The 24,406-nt window shown below is 40.4% G+C and overlaps 1 protein-coding gene across 1 annotated transcript in view; it reads right to left on the minus strand.

The window, feature by feature from the left end:
- Positions 1 to 475: 475 nt before the first annotated feature.
- PRCP (prolylcarboxypeptidase) overlaps positions 476 to 24,406 on the minus strand; it is a 28,769-nt gene continuing 4,838 nt past the window's right edge. The window contains exons 2-9 of the mRNA XM_030469154.1: positions 13,355 to 13,495; positions 12,658 to 12,759; positions 12,183 to 12,364; positions 11,266 to 11,423; positions 10,158 to 10,330; positions 8,124 to 8,288; positions 5,571 to 5,758; positions 476 to 1,218 (exon numbers count right to left, since the gene is read on the minus strand). Coding sequence (XP_030325014.1) covers positions 1,014 to 1,218; positions 5,571 to 5,758; positions 8,124 to 8,288; positions 10,158 to 10,330; positions 11,266 to 11,423; positions 12,183 to 12,364; positions 12,658 to 12,759; positions 13,355 to 13,495 — 1,314 coding nt within the window. The 3' untranslated portion in view covers positions 476 to 1,013. The remainder of the gene's footprint in view (positions 1,219 to 5,570; positions 5,759 to 8,123; positions 8,289 to 10,157; positions 10,331 to 11,265; positions 11,424 to 12,182; positions 12,365 to 12,657; positions 12,760 to 13,354; positions 13,496 to 24,406) is intronic.

A 24,406-nucleotide genomic window follows, 5' to 3' on the forward strand; every position in this document is an offset into this window, starting at 1 on the left:
ATAGTTTGTCCTGCAAACAATTTTTTTAAAAGGGCTTTTACTGAAGAGCCATCAGCAAACAGATCATGCAGAATTTAAACAATACACAGAATGGGGGGGAGGGGGAACCCACAAAAGGCACAGCCCCAATTATTTGTCACTTATTAAGATCTAGCCAGCACAAGTGTCACATTTGCTCTTAAAGAGAACAGCTTTGAAAACTTCCTGATTTGAAAAAGAGAAGTGTTTGTGGGGGGTACACATATACATACACAAAATATACCAAGAGTTTTCACTGGCAACCATCATCACAGCATCAGATATTTCAGGGTTAGGACAAAAACAGCAAAGGAAGAAATAAAACCCTGATGCAGATTGTGCTTGCTCAGCCAGTTATCAGCAGAGTAAGTCTGGGCCCAGCCCTGACCATTCAGAACAGCACAGAATGGAAAAGCCACCTGAGAAAGCTCTGATTATATATTTGCTTTTCCAGCATTGATTTCAAAGGGTAAGAGCTGTTCAGTTTCTTTACAGCAAGCACAGCCAGTTTCCCCATGCCTTCTCCAAGCATCACAGCAAGGTATTATTTTTGTACCCCCATTATCTTCATGCCCCTGCCGTGACACTTTACACCAGCTGAGGATGTCTGAAATTCAGACCCACTGAGGCAGCAGAAATTTCATCATCAACAGCACTGCCACTTAATCCACTCTGTACACCAGCAGTCAGAAAATCATCTAGCACAGAAAGGAAGGCATCAAGCCTAGAGCAGGACCTCTTTTCTTTACTATTAAATGCAGCAAAAGAGGAAAGCAAGCCAGAGCAGGCAGCTCAATCCATGCACTTTGGCTCGAGTTTGTTACCTGACAAACTTCTCCATCTGTCTGCTACCTGCTTCCCTCAAGCAATAGTTAGCACTGCAACACAGGTGAGGAATCAGGACTGAAATGTTCAGATGACCATGCAACAAAGCCTGGTGCTCTTCTCAGCAAAGCTGGCCAAGGTATAACGGCCACAGTTGTTGCAGTACCACTTCAGTGGCTGTGCCTGGCCTTTTCAATCCACTGCTTCATGTAGCAAACTTCCAAGGCTCGAGCTTGCTGCACAGATTTGGGGTCCAAAGGGTTGCGGCTGCGCAGGTCCAGGTGATGGGCTCCCTCTGGAATCACAATTGCCACCAGGGAATCCGTGATGTTTTGGGTGACCCCCCCTGCAGACCATGGGTCAAGACCACCATTGCTGTAAGGAAATAATAGGTCAGTAGGGTCCAGCTGCAGAGTAGTCAGCAGTGGGGTTTCAGTTCACATGAACACACCCACCTTAACTTTCAACTAGTTTTGCCTATGTATAGCCAGAACTGACCTCAACCTTGCCTCAGTGGCTTGTTCCCCCCCTTCTGATGAGAGCAGCCTCTTCAGCAGAGATATGAAGCTATTAGCAGCTTAAGCAAGACTATGCTTCTGTCATTAATTATCTGCTAATTCAGATTATAACAGCTCCACAGCCTCTGGAGACAGATCTGCTACCACCTATCATGGCCAGAAAAGGTTCCTCTGTACCAAGATGTATCCAAATTCCCAAATTAGAGCACTCTTTCTTTCTTCAGTCTGCCATAACCTAATAACCAGTTACACCCTTTAAAGCTGAGTTTTCAGGAAGTTCTACCTGTTGCTGAGTCAGCTGTGTGCTAACCTGGTTTTGCAGAGAAATACATGGACCTTCCATTATTGTCCTTATTTCTATTAACAACTGTATTACAATAAACTTTATCTCCCTAAAGAAACTGTCTAAAATTACTTTTCCTCTGTGAAAGGACAATTTAACACAGTTTACTGCTCCTTTTTCCTCACCTCAAACCAATGAAAGGATTCCTTGCACTGTAAATCTCTCTAGCTCCAAGCCTGGTCTATGGAGCAACTCGATGGTTGCACCTCTCTCATTCCTAGTAATTGACCTGGTGATCCCGACTACATTTGATTTTCCTTTCTCACAGTGTTCTTCCCACACATGCTCAATCTTTCTTCAAAAAGCAATCAACATCCATATTCTTGCAGAACTACACAAATCTAGATCTGTTCCTCACTTAAAACACTGAACCTGCCCCCAAAAGGAAGTATCAGAGACAGGCTAGGATGTATCAGGGTAAATTTCTAGGAGGATCTAAGGAATTGAAGCACCTTTGGACATTAAGAGTTATGCACCTAGAAAAATATCACAATGGCAGAAAATAAATAACAGAAATAAGGAGTAAAAGAGTTTTGTGGAAATAACCAAGAGTAAAAACCCGATGGGATCTGAACTAATACGTTCCTTCTCCACTGGAAAAAAAAATTTTTTTTAAAATCTTGAGTCTCTGTAGTTATTTATTTTCAGCAATTCTAAATATGACATAGGAGAAGAGAAACATTTTGTATCTACAAAACAAAGAAAGCAGAGCTGTCCAATAAGCAAAAAGCACTAGATTTAAAAGGTCATCTGAATCAGCAGAGCACCTTGGCAACAGGGAGATGAGTTGCTGAGAGACCCAAGATGTACATGGACTCGGATCTTTTGGTCCCAGTCATGTGGAAACTGAGCATGTCACAAGAAAACAACACTGTCTCTGGCTTCTCAGGGAGCTTCTGGCTGCATCCTCTGGGGTTCCTGCCAAATGGTGGCACCAGAGGCACCAACACAATCTGGGAAGTGATGCTTGCTGAGAGGAAGGGGATAGAATGCTCACCACAAAAGAGTCTTACAGTTTTACAGGATAACTTGGTATTAACTAGAACAGATTATTTATATGTGTTGTGTTAAAACTAAGCATGCATGCAAGTACTCAACTGCCCAGCTTACAAGACAGAAGTACCCCAATCAAAACAGAAGTAGTAAAAGAAAAGAAATAGAAAAAGTCAACCATTTCTTTCTAGCAGTAGTAAGCTAAGTAGGGCTTCAGAGAGAACAGAGCAAAATGCAAAATATCTGCATATTATCCCATTTTCAATTCATATTTCCCTGGCAGCATAAATAAGGTTTTACCTATGCCACAGAAAAGTTACCTTTCCTATCATCCCTTGAGAGCCTTCAAAGCCCTCCAGCCCTGTCCAGAACAAGGAGAGGTTTTACACCATCTTAGCTTCAGTGCCTGGGCACCCTTTTATAACATACCCACTCTACAACTGTCAAGTTTGACTTTTTTTCCTTCCATCCTTTCTCTTCAGCCAGGCATTGTTCTGCCTTCTTCTTTTCCTCCATTCCCTTCTTTTACACTAACAATCCCCACTTCTGCATGGAGCTCCAGTACCTCTGAAAACAGTATTCTTTCCCTCTCCCCTGCCACTGCAGAACTGGATAGGTGAGTGCCCTAACTTAGAAACATACAACACAAGTATGACCCATCCAGGTTGAAAAATACCACTTTTAGACTGTGCACACCAATTTTTTTTTACTGCCTGATGCAATTGGGGTGGATTTTGACTACTGCCATATGTTGATGACAAGACACAACCGTACAGAGAGCTACAAACCCTCTGTTAACATGCATAACCCCTTTTCCACCATAGTGTTCTCTCTTTTCTAGGCTGTTATATCCCTTTTCCACCAAGGGGCAGTATTTCCACACCAAGTACACTGTGTTACAGAAGAATGGAAATGCTGGAAGAGAGAAGGCAAATGAGATTCTGGAAACTCCGATTTCCTCAAACTAAGGTTTTAATAAAGATGGGCTGCCCAGGACAAGGATGTTTTATCTGCCTACAACAAGTTAAGCACTCACACACTGATTACATACTTCCAAGAAGGCATCCAGGAAGTGGCCAAGGATTTTCCTGTGTCAGCATCACACACTACATACAACAGCTTGTGAATCTTCAGAGTGATGCTCTGCTTGCAGAGGGAGAAGCAGCAACAGCAGCTGTCATCCTGGCCAAGTCCCACTGTGGCTGGATAGATACACTCTCCAGTGGTTCTGTTTAGATAGAATCTTCTCTCCTTCCTACACTAAACTGTTGTGCAAGTTGCTGACACATGAAACACTGCTTTGTCCCACAGGGAGCAGTTTTTCCCAGTAAACACAGGGATTTTTTTTTTTTTTGTAAACCACTCTGCAGTGTTCAAGGATAAAAGGCTCTTTCTTATATAAAATGTACAGTGTTGACAATGTATTTGTTTGAAGAGAAACATCCCAGCTTGAGATCCAAAGCTTTGTGTGTACAGCACTACTTCATTCATTTGGCTGCTTTCAAGCTTCTCATTTCAAGATCTTTCATCTGGCATAAATTCTTAAACACTTAAAGATTTATTTGCTTGTCTGTCATTTACAAAGTGGATTTCTGCTGTAGAGAGATGTGAAGTCTTCAAAATAATCAACACTCTGCAGAAATTAAGTTAAACCAACAAGATTTTTAATTAAAAATTTTTCCCAAAAAGGGCAGAATTTCTCACTCTAGCAAAGACTTCCTGCTGGGATAGAAACAGCAAGAGGAAAGCAGCAAGCTTTTGGAGCCAAATAGCAAACAGCTGAAGGCCTAAAAATGATCTCCAGTTCTAGTGAGTATTTTTTATTTTTTAAATACACAGCTATTTACCAAGTCCAACAGACTGATTCTGATTTTTAAAATAAGTAGTGTTTCGGGGCTTTTTAATGGCCTTGGACAATTTGAACCAGAGTACAAAGGATTACATCCAGGAGGAGCTGGCAGTGAGTAGTCAGCACAGTCAGGATTCCTGAGGGGACAGGCTTCAGTATTTTTATTAAAATGCCTCCATAACATTCAATAACCTAAAGAACAGCCAGTACTTGCTGTTCAAAATTTGTCACTTCACAGTAGAAATAGCTACATGAACCTCCCTTTAAAGAAAGCAGAGTTTAGCCTTGAAAATAAGGAAAGGGGGCTGAGTAGAAACCAAGCAGTTTGCACTGGAGTTAGCACTAGACTGAACCATTTCTTTCACCTTTTGTCCAAATACAAAGGTGCTTCAGACAGACTTCTGTTGCATTATCAGTATGCCTTGCTAGAATGGAAACTTTTCTTTGTGTTTGGATCTTACATGAGTTTGTTGAAACTTGTCTAATTACCACTAAAAGAAAAGAGCAATTGGCAGTGATAGGAAAACTCCAAGTCATTTCCCTCTTTTCTCTATCAAAAGGAAAAAGGAACATCACGCCAGCCCCTACACAAGGCTATCACCCTGAGCAACAGTTTTAGTGACCAAGATCCTGTGTTACAGCTAAAGCTTGTGTAGACTTTCCTTTTATGTGGAAGTGACAGTGCTTTAGCTTCATAAAAGCTGGATGGATTTACCAGCATGGGAAACCTGGACTTTGGCCACAAGATAAGAAGGAATCCCAGAAGGAATGGGAATAAAATTATGTTTGGCAGAATCCCAACCCAGATTCTTCTTTTAGGAGTCCCACAGGCAGTGACAGAACAGTTGGCTTTTTTGGCCACTGCAGACTGACCATTTTACTTTCAATAGCAAGACAAAGCATGCTCATCATTTATTCAGCTGGAGCACTGGGTACAGATCCTTTTCCTATTCAGGGCAGGCTCTCAGCACTGACAACCCAAACTAGTGGAAGACTTCACTCTAAAAGCTGTAATAAGGCTCACCTGAAGACAATGTTGCTGTGTGAAGTGATGTTTTTCCCTCCATACATGGAAAGAATCCAGGAGGGACGAGGCCTTACTCCCCAAGCCCTGTAACACTCTTCTGAAAGTGCCCTGAAGTCCCATTTCTGGGGTTCAAACATGTCACTGACACCATCCGTGCACAAGGGCATCACCATCTCAGTGCAGGCCTGAAAGAAAGAGTAGCACAACATGTATTCCCAGAAGACTCTGTAATAGCTATTAGTGCAGCATTTAAATAAAAAAGGTCAAACAAAATTTGATCAGTTATTACTGTGAAACTATCATGGAATCACTTATGTTGGAAAGGAACTTCAGGAATATCAAGCCAAACCATAAACCTAATGCTGCCAAGCCCACCACTAAACCATGACCCTAAGCACCACATCTACATGTCCCATATACTTCCAGAGATGGCGACTCAACCATTTCCCTGGACAGCCTGTTCCAATTCCAGACAACCTTTTCAGTGATTAAATATTTCCCAATATCCAGTCTAAACCTCCCTGGTACAATTTGAGGCCATTTCCTCTTGTTGAATCACTTGTTATTTAGAAGAAGAGATTAACCTCCACCTCACTATAACCCCCTTCCAGGTAAAGAGTGATAAGGTCTCCCCTCTACTTCTTTTATTCCAGGCTAAAAAAAAAAAACAAACAAAAACAAAAAAAAACAACCCCAGTTCCCTCAGATATTCCTTGTGAGACTTGTGCTCCAGACCCTTCACCAGCTTTGTTGCTCTTCTCTGGACACACTCCAGTGCCTCAACGTCCTTCTTGTAGTGAGGGGCCTGGAACTGAACACTTAAGATGCAGCCTCACCAGTGCTGGGTACAGGGGCACAATCACTTCCCTCCTCCTGCTGGCCACACTATTCCTAATACAGGCCAGGATGCTGTTTGCCTTCTTGACCACCTGGGCACACTGCTGGCTCATATTCAGACAGGTATCAACCAACACCCCCACGTCCTCTTCCACCAGGCAGCTTTCCAGCCACTCCTTCCCTAGTCTGCAGCATTGTCTGGGGCTGCTGTACCCAGTTTCAGGACCTGGCACTTGGCCCTGTTGAACCTCATAGAACTGGCCTCAGCCCATCAATCCACCCTATCCAGATGCTTCTGCAGAGCCTTCCTACCCTCAGGCAGATCAACACTCCCTATTTGGTGTCATCTGCAAATTTATTTGATCCCCTTGACCAAATAAAGACAAAGGCAATTGCCCCCAAAACAGCCCTTGGGAACACCAATAGTCACCAGCTGCCAACTGGATTTAACCCTATGTGCTACAACTCTTTGGGCCTGGCCATCCTGACAGTTTTTTTATGCAAAGAATACACCTATCTAAGGCCATATATAGCCAATTTCTACAGGAGAATGCTGGAGGAAACTATGTCAAAGGCTTTAACTAAAGTCTAGGTATACAGCATCCACAGCTTTTCCCTCATCCACTATACAAGTCATTTTGTCACAGAAGTAGATCAGGTTTGTCAAGCAGGATCTGCCTTTCATAAAGCTATACTGACTGGGCCTGATCACCTGGGTGTCCTGTATATGCTGTGTGATGGCACTCAAGATTATCTGCTCCATAAACCTCTCTGGCAACAAGGTCAGACTGACAGGCCTGTAGTTCCCCAAGATTCTCCTTCTGGCCCTTTCTGCAGATAGCAAGTTAAGTTTCACCTTTCACAAACTATTCCCTGACACCTTAGTGATACATGTTAAAAAAAAAAAATCAATTGTCATGATGATGACCATATTGCTTCCAGGATATATCCTAACTCTGCTCCTACTTGCTCCCTTCTCCCATGTGTCTCCAGAAGCAGGCAGGGGACAAACTGCAGGTTAGAGATGTTCTTTGATGAGCCCAGCTGCCAAATTCTTTGTAACCCATATGGTGTTTCCTCCCTTTGACAACTTACAAAGCCTGCACATCTCCTAGAGCTGTCCAGAACAAATGCATAGGAAACATTAGCCAAGAGCTGATGGTCAGAACCTGAACACCAATTCTGAACACCCTGCTCCTGGAAGCAGCTGCCCTGCTCCTTAGAAAAAACTGTTGCATGTGCTTAGCAAATGGGATGGGGAGAGTAGAAGGCCCTGGAGCCCTTACTACAGGGATGTCTATTTTTGTTAACTAGTTGATGGGAAAAGTTGGGTCTCTGTGAGCTACAGGATAAATAGCTTTAGTTGAAAGAAATTAGTATCAATGTATCCTGACAAATTTGCTTGCACAAATTGAGGAGGGATAGGGCATTAGAAGACTAAGATGCTGCTGCTGCACATAATTTTCAGTCACTAAGAGCTGAAAATCAACTATTAGCTAGATAGTGAAAGCACAGCTTAAGCCTCCTAGGTAAGCTGATTCTCTTTTGTGCCTTGCTCTCCCCACTATTACACTTGCTTCAGGCTTACAATTGTCATCAGTATAACAATTACATCTGGTGCAATATATTGACAGTTAAAGGACTTGATAATTCTCATCAGCTCTAGTCAAAAAAACATAACCAATAACAATTTAGAAAGAACAGAGCACATACCTGATAGTACCAACCCAACTGGCCCAGATTCTTCGTTGCAGTCTCAGACATGTCTAAGCATGAGACTTCTCCTGAGTAATTGTAGTACAAATTTACTGCTTGGAAAACATTCTGCAGCAGCAATTTGTCAGAGAGACTAGGATTCTTCAAGAACTTGCAGACTTCCTGCAACAAAGAGAAAAGTAAGGGGTCTAAGTCTGCAGGAAATAAAGATTAAACTGATACCCATCAGGTATCATATTATCTTCAAAGCAGCCAGACCACTTTCAGAAAGCATCCTCTTCAGTGCAACAATACACTTTGAGCATTATCAGAAGAAACAGTATTCAAATTGTGTAGTGCACATTATTATGAAGAACCTGAAACTTCACATTTCCTGATTAAAACTAAAAAAACAAAAACCAGTGCAACCTTAGTATTGCATTCACAAAGCTTTTCAACCATTTTCAATTCTTTAAAATGGATAATAGAGTATTTAGGTGCTTTGTAGTGAAAGATAGAAAGATAATACATGCAAATACTTAGAGTATAGATTGTGGTTCTCAATAGTTTGCTATAACACAAATGAAAACATCCATGTATGGGAAAGCACCAATAATCTCTTTGGCAAGGCTCTCCTTACCCCTGATCTACAGAGTTGGGACTAATAGAAAAACTAAAGTGTAAAAGCTGGAGATCTGAGCCCACTGGAAAAATCCAGAATTACTCTGCAGGGAGCACAGGATGCACTGCAGCTCCAACACTGTTCAAGTACAGGCATGTAGGCACACAATCCACATGGCCAATGCAAACCGAGCATCTTCCAAGAAGTGAATTTACCATCCTCCTCTCCCCTGTGCAATCTTTTTCACCCTATTTGCACTATGGAAGCTAGAAAACTGGTTCCCCCTTGTTCCCTACAAACAAGGTCAGAGCACAGCTTCCACATTCTGCCATTCCAAGTATGTTTTGGCTAGCTCTGACATCAGCTCTCAACTCAGCAATTTGAGGCTTGGAAACCTTACTAATCCATGCAAATCTACACTGCAGACAGGAAAACAGGGAGCTGCAGACAGCCCTGTATCTGGAGCTCAGATTGTGTGGTAGAGAGATCAGAATTTAAGGAAGTACTGGCAGCCAGTAACAGAGAACAGATTAAGCAACATACATATATATCCAGCTATCCAAACACACTCCCCCCTCATCCTCAGTCAGATCAGGGTTCTGTTTCAGAAAATGTACCTGAACTGCTTAAGTAACTCAGATTCTGTACCTGAGCATTGTCCACATGAGCCACAGCCTTTTCTGCCTTAGACTTATGCTTCAGTTAGAAACACCAGTCAGTGGTTGAGGTGAGCACATTTCTTAGGTTGTGTCAAACTGGTAACAAAGCAGGTAAGATTTTCAAGGTGTTTATACTGCCCTTTGTAGACAGTCACCTAGGACAGATAAATGTTTCTCCCCTCCTCCATCAGGCAGGTCTACAAGGGAAACCTTTTTATATTTAGCTACTGTTTAACAGTAAAAAAATAATATTTTATCTACCTTACCTGCCATACACAGTAAACCAAAGCCATGCAGGAAAATTCACCCAGAACAAAAACATTCCAAGAAAACAAACCTTAGAAAAACACTGCAGATAAACAGAACTGTACAAGTGAAGGTTTGCAAGTGTGAAAAGCGGTTCTGCTTTCAGAAGTGACCCTGCAAGGAACACATTTATTGGGATCCATGTTTTCTCCCTCACTAGTCCTCTCACATCAAAAAGGGCATAGGATCAAAACTCTCTTTAATTGCAACTCTGCAGGAAAGGTGAGGGTTTTTTAATCAGCACTGACACTTCTCTTCTTGTGGGCTCTTTATAGAAGCCTTACAAGTGGCCATAAATCAACAAACCAGTTGATGCACAAGAAGATACTACCTTGGCTGTAAATTTTTAATTTTTCCAGCTACTGCTGTTCTAACAGAACCAAAGGAAAAGATGTAGGCTGGGAGAGAAGGAGGGAATTAGCTAAACCAAATGGTCAATTCTACAAGACATTGGTTCTCAATTACCTGTACAGGCCAAGCTGGTAGAGGCTGTAAGAAGTCAGCTTTATAGGGATAGTTTGCCATAGCCAAGTTTACCCATGTTTCACTCAGCCAGTTTTTCAATGAAACAGCATCCTGAGAATTTTTTAATGGGCTGCACAAACGAAATGTGCTGGAAAGCCACTTTAAACCTGCATCTTTAAAAAATAAAATAAAATCATGTTTAATATATTGTACCATTAACACATAGGTCAATTGTGCTGCTGTTAAAAATATTTCACTTAGCATAACTAATCTGGGGAAATCATTCCACAAACATACAAGCATAGCAGATCAGATTTAATTAGCACCCCTAAGTGACGGGGAAAAAGATCTACATATTACAGCATATGGGTATGTCACAGTTAAGGTATTATCTAAAAAAGCAAACACAAGTTTACAAGACATTTTTTAATAGGAAGTAACATCAGGGCACTTCCAATGAAAGGAAAGCAAACCAGCCAGCTCATGGTGCAAGGGCTGTGGACAGACAGATCTCTTCAGACTCTATGGGCCTTTTCTGTCATTATTTTATCTGGTCTCATCTAGTTCAGCTTCCCCAATTTTAATTAGCTAACTTTCATGCCAGGATTTCTCTTTCAAGACACAGAACCCAAGTAGCAAGATATTTTTTTTTAAATCAACTCCTTTGTTCTACAGTAAGCTTATCTGATACAAAATCAGAGAACCACTGAGGCTGAAAAAGACCCTTAAGACCACTGAATTGAACTGAGTCTCTAGCACTGAATCTTTAAGTCACAGATTGCAGTGATTTCCTATACCTGATTGCCTCAGTTGGTATTAAAACCATTTTTTTTGAAGTAATGGCTATTTGGCCTACTTTTTCAGAAAGGAATATAAGCCTTGAAGTTCTGATTCAGAGTCAGCTCCTGTCTGACCTTAAGGATGTTTGAACATGGATTTTGCTGAATTACACCAGGTGTGAACAAAGCCTGTAATCCAACATAGACATTTTAAAAATCATGCTGAGCTTATTTGATGTTTTTCCAGTGCTAAGAGTATAGTTTCCAAAAAAATCAATACAGAATCCTGAACAACACGACGATTTGAAAAAGTACTGGCAATGATTCACCTGTTGAGGAAAGGTGGTTAATGGCTTTCCAGGAATTCCGGATGCTTTCAGAGCAGCCTTTCCCACTCTTATGGTAATCATTAGTCACTATGCTGAAGTAAGTGCCACATGGAACCAGATCACCAAACTGCCAGATTGGGGCAGAGGCTGCTAGAGCTCTGGAATGGGACAAAAAAAGATTGTTTGGAAAAACACGTCCTGAGCCCCTGCAAAGTGAATTTGCATCCTCTGGTCAATACCTTCCACACAGCCACAGTCTTATTAGCAAACATAACTCAGCCTAGACACTAAACCCTAGGTGAACTAACCATAGGGTTGCAAAACTATTTTGTAAGGTCTGCATACAAAGGCTGTTGAAGTTTTAAGTCTTGGGCACTAATGCAAAGATACCAGTAAACATAAAGCAGAAATTCAGACTTGCTTACTTTATTATTTTTCACTCCCATCTAGCAGATAGGTCTCTCACTAAGCATTGCACAAATTCAACTGAAAAGAGCCCCTGTCCATAAAAATCTACACTCTAGCAGACAAAGGGGAATTATTAATAGGGGAATTACTAATCTTGTTTCCCAGAGGAGAGTTAAAGCACTCCTTTAATGATAAAAGACCTGCCTCAAGTCAGCAGGAAGTCTGATGACCCTAAAAAAATTAGGAACAAAGTCAGTATTCACAGTCATTGTTTTTACAAAAATCAACAAAAAGCTCTGAAAATATACAGCACCCAGTATCTGCTGACCTACAGTTGTCTTCATCAGGCACACAGTGACTCTTCCCAAATTCAAGGTAATATAATTCCTCCTCCCCAGAGAAAAAATTCAAGACAGCTTGATTTATGGTACTTCTCCCAGTGCTGTAACATTCATAGCACAGAAGTAACAAGTACCTGCTCTGTGTCAGAGCAGGGTGAGTACACTCACCCAACCACCACATGGGGGTACTTCATCCGAAACCAAGCTGCAAGCATTCCTCCGTAGGATCCTCCTACAGCTATGACAGGACTGCCACGGGCTCCTGCCACGGTTGTCTTTAAGTACTCAACCAGTACTGCAAAGTCTGCCAGAGCCTGTTCTGATGTCAGGTAATTCAGATGCTTGGAATCCTGAGACAAAGCAAGCAGGTTATATCCAGCATGGGAGTGATTTCCGGCAGTTGAGTTATAAATCTGTGCCTGATAACTAATGAAATATTTACAGGTGTCCCTTGAAGTGATAAAAAAAAATCCATGATTTTTTTAATCCCAGAATTTACAGTAGCAAAAATATAGTACACTTGTGTACTTCCAGCACATCTAAATTTTACTCAGACTAACAGTCATTGCACTGGTAAGAATCACGATAGACAGAATTATGTTTGTATAGAACACACTTAAGGAAGACAAAAGATGACACTTACACTGAAAGAGTCATTCCCAAAGGGCAAAGATTCTCCATAATATCTATGTTCAGCAAACACTAACATGGCATTAAGTTCTTCAGCCACATCCCACATAAAACCCTAGTTGGAGGAAAACAGACATTTTAATGAGTTGAATAAATTATGTTCCATAAGTGTATTCTAACTTATTCTTTGATTAAAGAGATATCACCATCAAAACACAGCTATACAGGCAGAATGCTATTTGAAGTATCACTGAATTGAAAACCACAAAGAACAGATATCCCCTCTCTCATACAAAGAGAGCAAGAATCTTTTGACTTCCAGCTCCTTTCATTCACTTTGCATTTTTCTTATCAAGAAAAAAATTAGATCAAAGCATCCCATTTTACTTGGTAAATCTGAAGTCATGCAATAGGTACCAAAATTCTGCATTCTTAGCTTGAGGCAACTTTGCATGTTTCCTCTAGAAATTTTCTTCACCACTCCAGGAAGTTAATACAAGTGCATCCCTTTGATTTCCATGGCCTTCAAAAAGGAACCTGAACCCCAAACCCTTCTTCTGTGCTTCAGTTCAGCTTCCTTTTCCTCTTAAAATAACCATTACAAACTTCTCTTTAAACAATATTCTGGCACTTTCCGTATTTTTCAGGACACCACTACTGGAGGAAAGAACTGTAATTCAAGAATGAAGAGTCCGTTATTTTCTACCTACTGTATTGTTGCAGAACCATGTGATGTCTCCTTCATTGCCTGTATAAAACAGTATTGGGCCATTGTCTTTCTTCCAGTGCTGATCTGCTATTAGATACCGCTGCTGGAATGTAAGATTTTCATCAAACCCAAAGTGATCAATCTGTAAAAGAACAAGGAACAAGATGTTCAGAAAACTAAAGCTGATACTAGAATCTACTGTAAGTGCTGACAGTAACTTTGCAGACAAAAAGGAAAAAATTTCTTAGTAGAAAAAAAATATATGCTAGATTAACTTCTATTCCTAGACTCCTAACACATCAACATTCTTGTTCTGCCATGGAAACCTGCCAAAATTACAGGTGTGTACACTGAAGATTCAGTTATTAAGAAAATGTCCTTTATAGTACTGCACTTCACATGAGACCTATTTAGGAAACAGACAAATCTGTTGAGAAGTCACAATACAACTGATTAATAAAATTGTAACAACAAGTAAGGAAAGTCACTGTCCCACAGTGAGTCTTAAGAAAATTCCTTACTAGCAAAATAAAAACAAAAAACACCAAACAAAAACAAACAAAAAACCCAAACCACAACACACAAACCGCAAACTAAAGCACAAACAAAATACAATAAAAACACCCTTCTCTCCCCTCATTTGGTACAAGGGTGAAGCTTAAACAGAATCTTGTTAAAAACCTGGTGGGTTTTTAATTCTTAGAAAATTAATTTCCTGTAGTTCTTGTACTACTGACAGATTTTTCAGATTGTTTTAGAGAGTGCAGCTTCTCTCCCTGCAATTGTCAGTAACTCAGACACCTTCCCCAGTTTTTTCCATTGCCCTGAAAACACTGCGAGCCTTTACATACCACTTAACACAACCCCAGCAGTGTTAGTTTTATACCCTCATTAGATAGTAAATTTCAGTTCTAAGGTCAGTTTTTTAGCTTTTATTCAAACTGTTTTGCATGTACTGTTTCCTTTGACCCTTCCCCAAGCAACCATCCATTCTGGGAAGCTTATAATTTGTTTTTACAAGGTAACTCCCTGCATGGGCATAGCCTCATTCTACAATACCCACGCCAGCCTTTACTATAATTAAAACATTAAACCAAAACCAAACAGAAGAGCTACACTGCTTTGTTACTGTGCATTTACAAATCATCACTACTTTTGTTCATCACCTGAAGATGACCTATCATTTCCCAACTTTTACTTCCATCAGTACAAAGCATCATCTTTCCTTTTGTATTGTTTCTAGCTGGTGGTAACAGCCTGACATCTGCTGGCTTCAACATCTCTGCTCACCCATCTGCCTTGACACCAAAAACTCTGCCAAATCTCTCACACGCTCCAGGAGCCAGCCTTTCACATTTCCTGTTTTCATAACATCTGCAAAAGTTAATGTTTAAAAGCATCAAATCACACACAAATAGGCAAATTCCTCCAGGCAGCTAAGCCTTGACCTGCAGGATCCAGATGCTCCACATCATGTACTTACACTTGCTTTGGGTCAAAGGGAGCTCAAAACCATAAGATATACAGCGTGCTGCAAAGGGATTTTTCCAAACTCTCCCAAAACTTACTCACTCTTGGACTGAAGAAAGAGGACAGCTGTGTTGCAGCTCACTGCTAGCAGAACAGCAGGAACAGATGAAGGTCTGTGTAGGGTCTTGACAGACATAAGAGACAAGGTCTTGGCCCTGAATAAGTTAACTTCACTGGCTGGCTAGAGATCCAAAATGAAACTAATTTATATGTCTTCTACAGTTTTGCTCAGCAGGATTATTTACTCTTACTCTGAACCATGGGGTGATGTTATACACACAGTTCAGGGCTCTCACTAAATTCAAGTGCTGACAGCATATACTGGTCTTATGTGACCACTCACCTGCTCCTTTTTCATTTGTATGGTGATTTATTTTAGTTTCAGTTTCTACATAAGCATAACTAAGCCTGATAACACAGAGATTAGATACAGAAACAAAGACCAAAGTGAGCAACTAAAACAATTTCTGGTCATAAGACCTTGGGACAACTAAAGAAAAGGATTAGATAAGGCACATCTAATAAATAACACTACAGTTTAATAAACACTAACACTATTAGAAAGTATAAATAATGCATCTTTTGTTGCAGATCTGTTTGTAAAGGGGAGAATTATCTTCTGCTATTTAACCTTTCTGGTTAGGCTGCTTGCCAGACATCAGAAGAAATAGGCTCATGTGTCCTGTTCTGCCTCAACTTCCCTGAACTACCAATATAAGCACTAAAACCTTCTCAGTGCAGGCAGCTTAATATGCAGAAGCATATAAGATCAGAAGCATATAAGGGAGGGGGAAGAGAAAAAAAAAATTAAAAAAAAAATCAAAATAGTTTAAAGAATAAGCATCCTTTTGGCACCAGGATGAGGTTTATCAGTGGAGTATCATGCAAAACAGATTTTAAAGTCCATCTTACTGTTCCAGTGGAACTAAAAAAGTAGGATAGTAATAGTCAAATTTTATTATATTTTCCCAAATAACAACTCGTTTTCTTTTAGATCCATGATTTTCTGTGGTTTCCTTATGATGAGAAAGGGATTTTTATTGTTTTAGTAACCATGCTGATGGAAGTGTCAGACTATCTTGCCTCTGAGCCATGCTGTACATTTGCTCACTGCCAGTCATGGTTATCTTTTCCATTCCTGCCTCAACTTGTAAAATTTTGACAGCCTCATCGTATTTCATAACAAAACAAACCCTGGACATGTAAGAGCTCAGGCAAGACAACTCCCAGACTTCTCTGGGGGAAAAAAATCATCTCAAGTAGCTGTTACTCAACTGAAGAGCAGGAACTCCTTTATTGCTAGACTATGGAGCTTTATACCTGGTAATAATTTGTCTTTGCAAAATAAGATAGATAACATGACTAAAAAAACCCCAATATTTGTAAAGATGGAAAGAGAGATATCACAACTGCCAGTTATTGTAAGAAATTCAAAGAAATTCTGAACCCAGAACATCAAAAGGCAATTTGGAAGTATCCCCAAGGAGCATCTCCTCACAAGAATAAAAACTGTTTGAAAATATACTAAGTCACAGGGGAAAAAAAGCACAAGAATCAGTAGAAAATTGTGAGGTGAGTGACTGGGACACAAAGGGAACGATGTGGCTCAAAACCAGCAGATGGAGCTGCCGTGCAGCCGAACCGCGCTGCAAGAACATGGAAGGCTGGGACCACCGTGGGGTTTTCCCGCACACTCAAATACCTTGAGGAAGACGCAAAACACAGGATGCTGCGAACTCCACTGCCTGAGTTTGATGGGAAAGGCAGCAAGCAGTGAGGCAGCTGCTGCGCCCAAGAGGCTGATGAGGACTCCAGCCCGAGAGCTCAAGCCCGCAGCTTTGATCCTTTCAGCTTAGAGAAACTTTGGACAGTGAACTGCAGCTCAACAGCTCGGGCCAGACTGAGCCACTGAACAAAGAAGGAAGATTTGAGCAGAAGGAATGGCTGAGAGAGCTGCGGGTGTTCAGTCTGGAGAAGAGGAGGCTCGGGGGAGAATCATAGAATCATAGAATTGGCTGGGTTGGAAGGGACCTCGGAGATCATCAAGTCCGACCCTTGATCCACTACCGCTGCAGTTACTAGACCATGGCACTAAGTGCCACATCCAGTCTCTTTTTAAATATCCCCAGGGATGGAGAATCCACTACTTCCCGGGGCAGCCCATTCCAATGTCTGATCACCCTCTCGGAAAAGAGACCAACCCCCTCATCACTCTCTACAACTCCTTGAGAGGAGGTTGGAGTCGGGGGGGGGGAGGTGTCAGGCTCCAAGTAGTACTTGGTCTGGAGACCAAGTAGCTACCAGTAAGACAAGAGGGCATGGACTTAAGCTCTGCCAAGGGAGATACAGGTTAGATATTAGGAAAAAAATTACAGAGAGGGTGATCAGACACTGGAATGGGCTGCCCAGGGAGGTGGTGGATTCTGCATCCCTGGAGGTTTTTAAAAAGAGACTGATGTGGCACTCAGTGCCATGGTCTGGTAACCACAGTGGCAGTGGATCAAGGGTTGGACTTGATGATCTCAGAGGTCCTTTCCAACCCGGATGATTCAAAACCCAGAAGAGTCAAAACCCACCTCACTGCCTTCTGCTCAAAACGCACAGCACATTTCTTTGTCTTTACCTTCTATCTACACCTGGATCATGTTGAGCACTCAAAGATGACTTATCTCAGGGTGGGTTTTTTTAATGTGCTTTTTTGTTGTTTTGGAAGTACATTTAAAATTTTTTAAAAAGCCACTCTGCCTCACATCTCCCCTGGGGAGGAAACAAAACACAGCACAGATGTTAATTCTACAGATGTTAGTCTGCTTAGGATACTCCTGGAAGCATTCAGGAACTATGGTACTGTGTGAAGTACAAAGAGAAAACAGGACATGGAGTAAAACCCTCTTCTCAGCAGCATCTTAAGGTCATCTTAAGGTGACTACAGAGACAGGAACAGCAAAGGCTCCAGGGAGACCTTTTGGCAGCCTTTTAGTAGGACTTAAAGGGGGCTTATAAGAAAGATGGGGACAGACATTTAGTAGGGCCTGTTGTAATATGATAAAGGGTCATGGTTTAAACTAAAAGAGGAGAGGATTTAGACTAGAAATAAGGAAGAAAAAATTTTATACTGAAAGTGGTAAAATACTGGCACAGGTCGCCCAGAGAGGTGGTAGATGCTCCATCCCTGGAAACATTCAAGGTCAGGTTGGATGGGGTTCTGAGCAACCTGATCTTGTTGAAAATGTCCCTGCTACCTGCCAGGGTTGGACTAGGTGATACTTAAGGGTCCCTTCCAACCCTAAGCTATTCCATGATTCTGTGATAGCAAGCTCAAGCCTTTTCCAAACAAAGGCTATGGTTCACAGACTATCTTCTACCCAAAAGCATTTAGTGTCATTCAAAGTGGTAAATCAACACCCAATGGTTTTATACTTTTGAGGTTCTGGAAGTATCAGAAAGCTTTTGAGTCATTCCTTGAACTTCAGTCCCCTAGTTTGTCCCAAACTTGGGTATTCCGTTTGAAATCAAGTCAGTTGTTCCACTAGGGAGAAGCCAGGGGATTTTAAGAGGCTTGCTTCACCCTCCCAGTGTTCATGGAACTGTTTTGAGTGCTCATCCTGTCTGCATAATTTCCTCAGGACAGGAAGATACAGGATAGCCTGAGGATATCCTCCTGTGAGAACAGCAGTGAGGGCACTTGCCTCTTTGGGATTTCACTGATGTACTTCTATTCCTGGTTTTACTCCTGACAGGCTGTGGGACTCCAGCCCTTATAAGTTTTATTTCCTCTTAAAAAATCTTTGGTTCCTCCATTTAAGTTGCAAGTTCACAAACACAGGGACTGCACTGGCATCTTTGCACAGCAATATACTCCAGTGCCCTGAAATTTAGTTAATATTGCATATAATTAAATATCCAAGCTCATAAAAACTATTGCAGCAGTAGAGTACCACTACAACATTATATACTCATACACTATTAATGTCTTCAAAACGAGGATACAGAGAACCAGAAATTTAAGCTAAAAAAAATACCAGCTTTAGAGAAGCCCGACACTATTCTCATTGTTTTGTTTCCTCCTATTGCACATTTTTGTGTATGCTACAACTAAGGCTTCATCTCAATGACAGCTGGTAAGATTCTTTCAATTTGCCCCTGCTAATTTAGTGCAAAATTTAAAAAAAAAAAAAAAAAAAAAAAAAAGAGGAAAAAAGACTACAAGAAAATTAAGGTTAGTTTTGTTTTATCTTTTAAATTTTACATACAAGGAATGAAGTGTTTCCTTTCGTGGAACAGAAAGGACTGAAGGTCAGCACCAGTCTGTTAAAATGCAGCTACATGATGCTCTGTGGAAGAGTGGGGAGATGGAAACTGCACCTCCTTCCATCAGGCCACATTAATCCACTAACTTGAAAGTCCAGCAGGTAAATATAAAACTGAAAGCAGTGAACTCTGTCATTGTCATCTTCCACACTATAATTCAGATATTTTGTTCACTAGGCTTAATTTTATTTATCTGTCACATTTAGCAAAACATACAGACAAAAACCACATATGCTTTTTGCCTATTGATTGATCCCATCTTCTACTAACTACAATTCAGCAAAACTTACCAATGAGCTTTCAAACATGCTCCCTGAAACAAATGGAGGCTCAAAACCATTGTAATGGAAGAATCTATTCCACTGCAACTATGTCCTCTTGAATACACTGGTCTTTGACTACAATGATGCTTTGTGTGTTTTACTGAAGCTTCTTTTATGCTGCAGAAACCATGTCACCTGCTCTTCAGTGGCTGCCACTGTTCAAGAAGTCTGCTTTTAGCACTAATTTATCACTTCAGTGATACAAAGCATTGACAAGGAAAGCCTCAGACAGTAACTCTACCCCTACCCTAAGTCACACAGTTTGGACAGGACACCTAAAAAAAAAGAGTAAAGAACATTTAAACAGCTGCAGGATATGCTGTAGGAAAGCCAGGTCAGCCCATGTTACAAAGAGTTCCCATTTAGTATAGGATGAAAAGTTATTTTTATATTGGAAACTAAGCAGCTGATGAGAACACAAATTAGTTTCAACTTCCACAAACCATTAGTAGATTTGAGCTGCAATTGAAACTCCAGATTTTCCTTACTATAGAAGGATGAAGCTTATAGATGTATTTAGGCTTTAACTACTTAAACATAAAATCTTCCACCACTCACAGTGGCAATGCAGTTCCTCATTACAACTGCAGTTAGGAATCTGAGAGGTACTACAGGCCCTCCCAAAACTTTCTGTCTCAGATTTGAGGGTCACAAAGCTCCAGTACAAGGGAAAAAAATGGGTGATCAAGGTAGGAGTTGGCAGGAATCATTTCAATTATTTTTATTGCTGATGCTACTTAACAACACTGTCCATTCTCCCTGCCAGCTCTGCTCTTCTCCAAGCTACAGAGAGACTTGTGGTGCTGAAATTCACTCAATTACCTAAATTTATAGCAAACTGGTGTGGTGGTGTGATAAACACACCAAATGTTCACATCATTGATACTTTCATTCTAAGCATTATTGGTGAAATTCTTCCCCAGGACAAGGAATGGGGCAGGGATAGAAAACAGATATATCAGAGCTTAGTGCCCAAAGTGCATTATTTCATAAGGCTAAGATACACACAATGAAGATGCACTATGCCAGCAAAAGCAAAGTTATTTTGTGAAAGGTCTCTCAGACCCTTAAAAGGAACAGGACTGTAATTTTTTTCTATCTGCCTTCAAATGTGATGGATCTGTAATTCAATCTGAGAGGATTAACTTCAGAAGAGAGGAAAAAATTATACATGAACTGTCAAGGTATCAGAGTAAGCAGTATGAAAATATTAGTTTTGCTGAGTGTATCCTAAAGTTTTGACTAGGACTGTTTCAACAAAATACTTCACAAAAAAAGCTTGGCCTTCCCTGATCAAAATGGTTTTATTTTGAAAGATTTCCTTTGTCTTTGTAAACAAGGACAGGGGGAAGGAAAGCACTTCACATTGAAGACAATATTTTGATCTAGTCAAATTAAATATTTAATATATCTCTGCCCCTTCCTCAAAAAAAAGGGCTAAAACTATGTCCTTTGCCAAATATTTGTAAAGGTTCAAATGAAGTTGCAGATTGCTCTGATTTTCAGAGCTACAAAGAAATTTGCTTTGTTCTCTCATTCTCCTAGTCTTAATTAAAAGATTATTTGTATTTTAATTTCTACAATTAATCCCACACAGGACAAGGTATTCAAGGAAAAAGATGCAGACAGGAAAACAGTCCTGTCATCCCTCTGGGTAATCTTTCTATTAGACAAAGCACAGGAAAATGGCAAAAGCTCAGTGTAGAGATGACAGCTTATTAACATTAAAAGGCACTGAACACCTACATAAGGCCCAGTGCTAAGGATTTTACAGGTACAACTGTGGATCATTAATTTAATATATACCAATTCACGTAAGCATCTAAGAGAGAGGGAGACAGACAATTTCAGAAAACAAAGAATCAAAGCAACAATTAGTCACACAGCCCTTATGCAATAGCAGAAATACCACATAGCAACATCCTCTTTGCTAAGATTGCAACATATCTGAGCTCCAAAGAGCAACTGCGTGCAGGGCTCTGAGCCGCTGGCAGAGAGGAAGAGAGGAAGACCAAGCAGCATTCAGGAAAACCCCATCCATGGCTCCTACAAGTGAGAAGTTTTTCTACAAATTGCTCAACTTTAAAGCAGAAACGCCCACATCTCCTCACAACCATTACAAAACTTCTCCAGTGGATGAAAAAGCTCTAAAAAACATACGTATAAACAATGAGTCTTTTTATCAGTGCAGTTAGCACCCAGAATCCAGCTGGACAACAGATGTTTTTCATCTCATAGCAAAGCAACAATCTTCCCCTCTGAACAGGCTTTTGGATTTTTATCCAAAAAGTTTTTTCTATTTCTATTTTTCTTTTTCCAGTTAGAACCAAGCAAGCACATTTTAATGAACGTTTTTATGCACTACCCTGTTCATAGAGATTCTGGACCACTCCAGTGCTTTGCAGGACTGAAAACCTGAGAGCCATTCAGGACTGTAGAGGAAGCACAAGAAAACATCCAGAGCTTCCAGAGCAGCGTGAGGTCCTGAGCAGCTTTTGGGGAAGAGGTGGTTTTCGGAAAGTACAGAAAAGCAAGCTGCTGCTTTGAGGCATAAATCAAATGTTTTCTTAATGGTAGTTTTGCTTTCACCCACTTCCTCCACTTGAGCCTGGCCTCAGTCCAAGCCCTCCTGAGGCCAAAGGGTCCAATGCCCATCACTTTCTGTTCCTGTTGTCCTGAAAGGAAGTTCCTGCATGGAAACTATCATTTAACCCTACCTTTGACTAGCTTGTTCACACTAAGTCCCTATTATAAATTGCTTGGCAATGTGAGATAACTTACTCTTTGGAAGTAGAATAAATCAACAAGGAACAAAAGGAGATGCACCACTAAGTGTGACCATATCAGCCATCAGAGGAAGAAGCTGGGACACAGAGCTTCCAGACAGCCCTTGCAGGGAATCCTTTCCTCTTCTAGAAAGAGAGGAACCTCTCAGACCTTAATCTACAAACACCTCCTCCAGATAATCTTCACCCAATCACTCACACTTTAAGCATGACACAAGGATAAACTCCTATTTTGGTTGCAGGGGTGAATAATGGAAAAAGCTGTTATGTCAATTTGAAGATGGAAACAACAACTCAGTGGGTTAAGTTTTGTTCTTTGCTCACAGTGTGCAGGGACCACCAGACCACAGCCCACCTGACAGTACTAATGCCATTTGGTAGCAACACCAGAACAGTGCCAAGTATTAGAAAGTACTCCAGGCACACTGGTGCTGAACTAAAAGTACAGGGGACAGCAACTAAAAATTTTAAAAAGGAAATTAACTCCTTACATCACAGGCAAGGAGGACAGTATCTAGTAACTGTACTGAAAAGATACAGACAGAAGAATGAGAATTGCATAATTTGTAAGTTGAATCCACATGCCTAGAAAATAAAGACATTAACAATTTTGCAAACCTAAGGAAGATCACTTACAAGTATCACTGCTTTAGATACATAATCTAAAAATTCCAGAGTGTCTGAAGTAAATAAAAGTAAATTTCATTAAAATTAAATAATCAAGTGTGACCTCTAGTCTCTTGCCAGTTCGGTATAGGTTACAAATTAACCGCACAGTCTTTAATGATTTCTTATGCTGTTGGATGGTCCTGATAAAGTCAAATTTGAGATCAACACAGAACAAATTAAAATTCTATTTTGAATTTCATTTTCCTCCTCACCCCTCAAAAAAGGGGTATTTTTGGCAACCATTTGCACCATGGGCAATTGGTACAAGTCTAACTTTAATGAAGTAAACGAGATTTTGTTTATTGTTTAGCCCTTTAGACATTCGTTAACTAAGGAAGTCTATCAGAAAACTTTCAGTAACCTATTACTGCTTTTAATGATTAAAGCAAGTGAGATAAAAAAGTGCTTATTTTCAGAGAGAGTAGAGATCATTGATGCTTTTTGTAGTCTCTAGTATTAACTGCTCACTTGAAGGAAGAGACTGCAAGTTCTGAGGAAACTAAGTGCTTCCTGCTTAATTTGAGAAGCTGATGTCTGCATTGTGACCCACAGATAAGCACTGCATAAAAATAAAAATTCACTGACAAGCTTTAACAAGTACTTCCCTGATTTCCTGTCCACTGAATAAGAGCTATTGTTTCTGCTTATAGACCTGGATTACAGCTTACAGCTCCTGTTTTAAATCACACCATGAAATCAGAGTAAGGGCTGCCAAGTACTGCTGTACCACTTGATGAGTAAAACATATTCCAAGTAATTCACCTCCAAGACAAACATCAGCATCACTTCTCTAACCACTGACACAACTTCTAATTGGTACCAAGGGGCCCTGTAAAAAGCACTTTGTTTTTTCCTTCACCAGAAGTTAAAAGTGCTATTGTATTAAGGTGCCAGACATAAATAACAAACCTATCTTAACCATTCCCGACATCTGTTACTATTCTGAAACACCACCTTGAGTCACAGCAAGATGGGGGTGAAAAAATTGCTGACCAGAATTTAAAGCACTAACCTTAATCTGTTTTAATATCTTAAAAGGCAGTTTTAGGCCTGTGGTTAGGAATTTATTTCATTAGCTTTAATACAGCACATAAAGCACTGTTGTACATATGTTTTTCATGATGCTCATTTACATACAAAAGTAAAAATTTCAAATGCTAGAAAATGCTGAATTGGATTAATTCTGTTCTGTAATTGTAAGCTTCCTTCTTGTGAGTACAGGAGATGCTACATGTAAAAGCAAAACTTTACTCTTAGTCTGGATTAATCCAAATTTACCATTTTATTCAATCCAATTTTAGTAGCCTAATAAATTAAGACAGCATTTAAAAATTAAAAAGGTGATCCAGTCTCTTCAGCTCACTTTCCTTTACTCTGCTCATTCATGAAATGACCCAAGACTGAAGTAAAATTGTTTTTTTGCTGTAGTCCATT

The sequence above is a fragment of the Calypte anna genome, chromosome 1 (assembly GCF_003957555.1).
Source record: "Calypte anna isolate BGI_N300 chromosome 1, bCalAnn1_v1.p, whole genome shotgun sequence".
Lineage (NCBI taxonomy): Eukaryota > Metazoa > Chordata > Aves > Apodiformes > Trochilidae > Calypte > Calypte anna.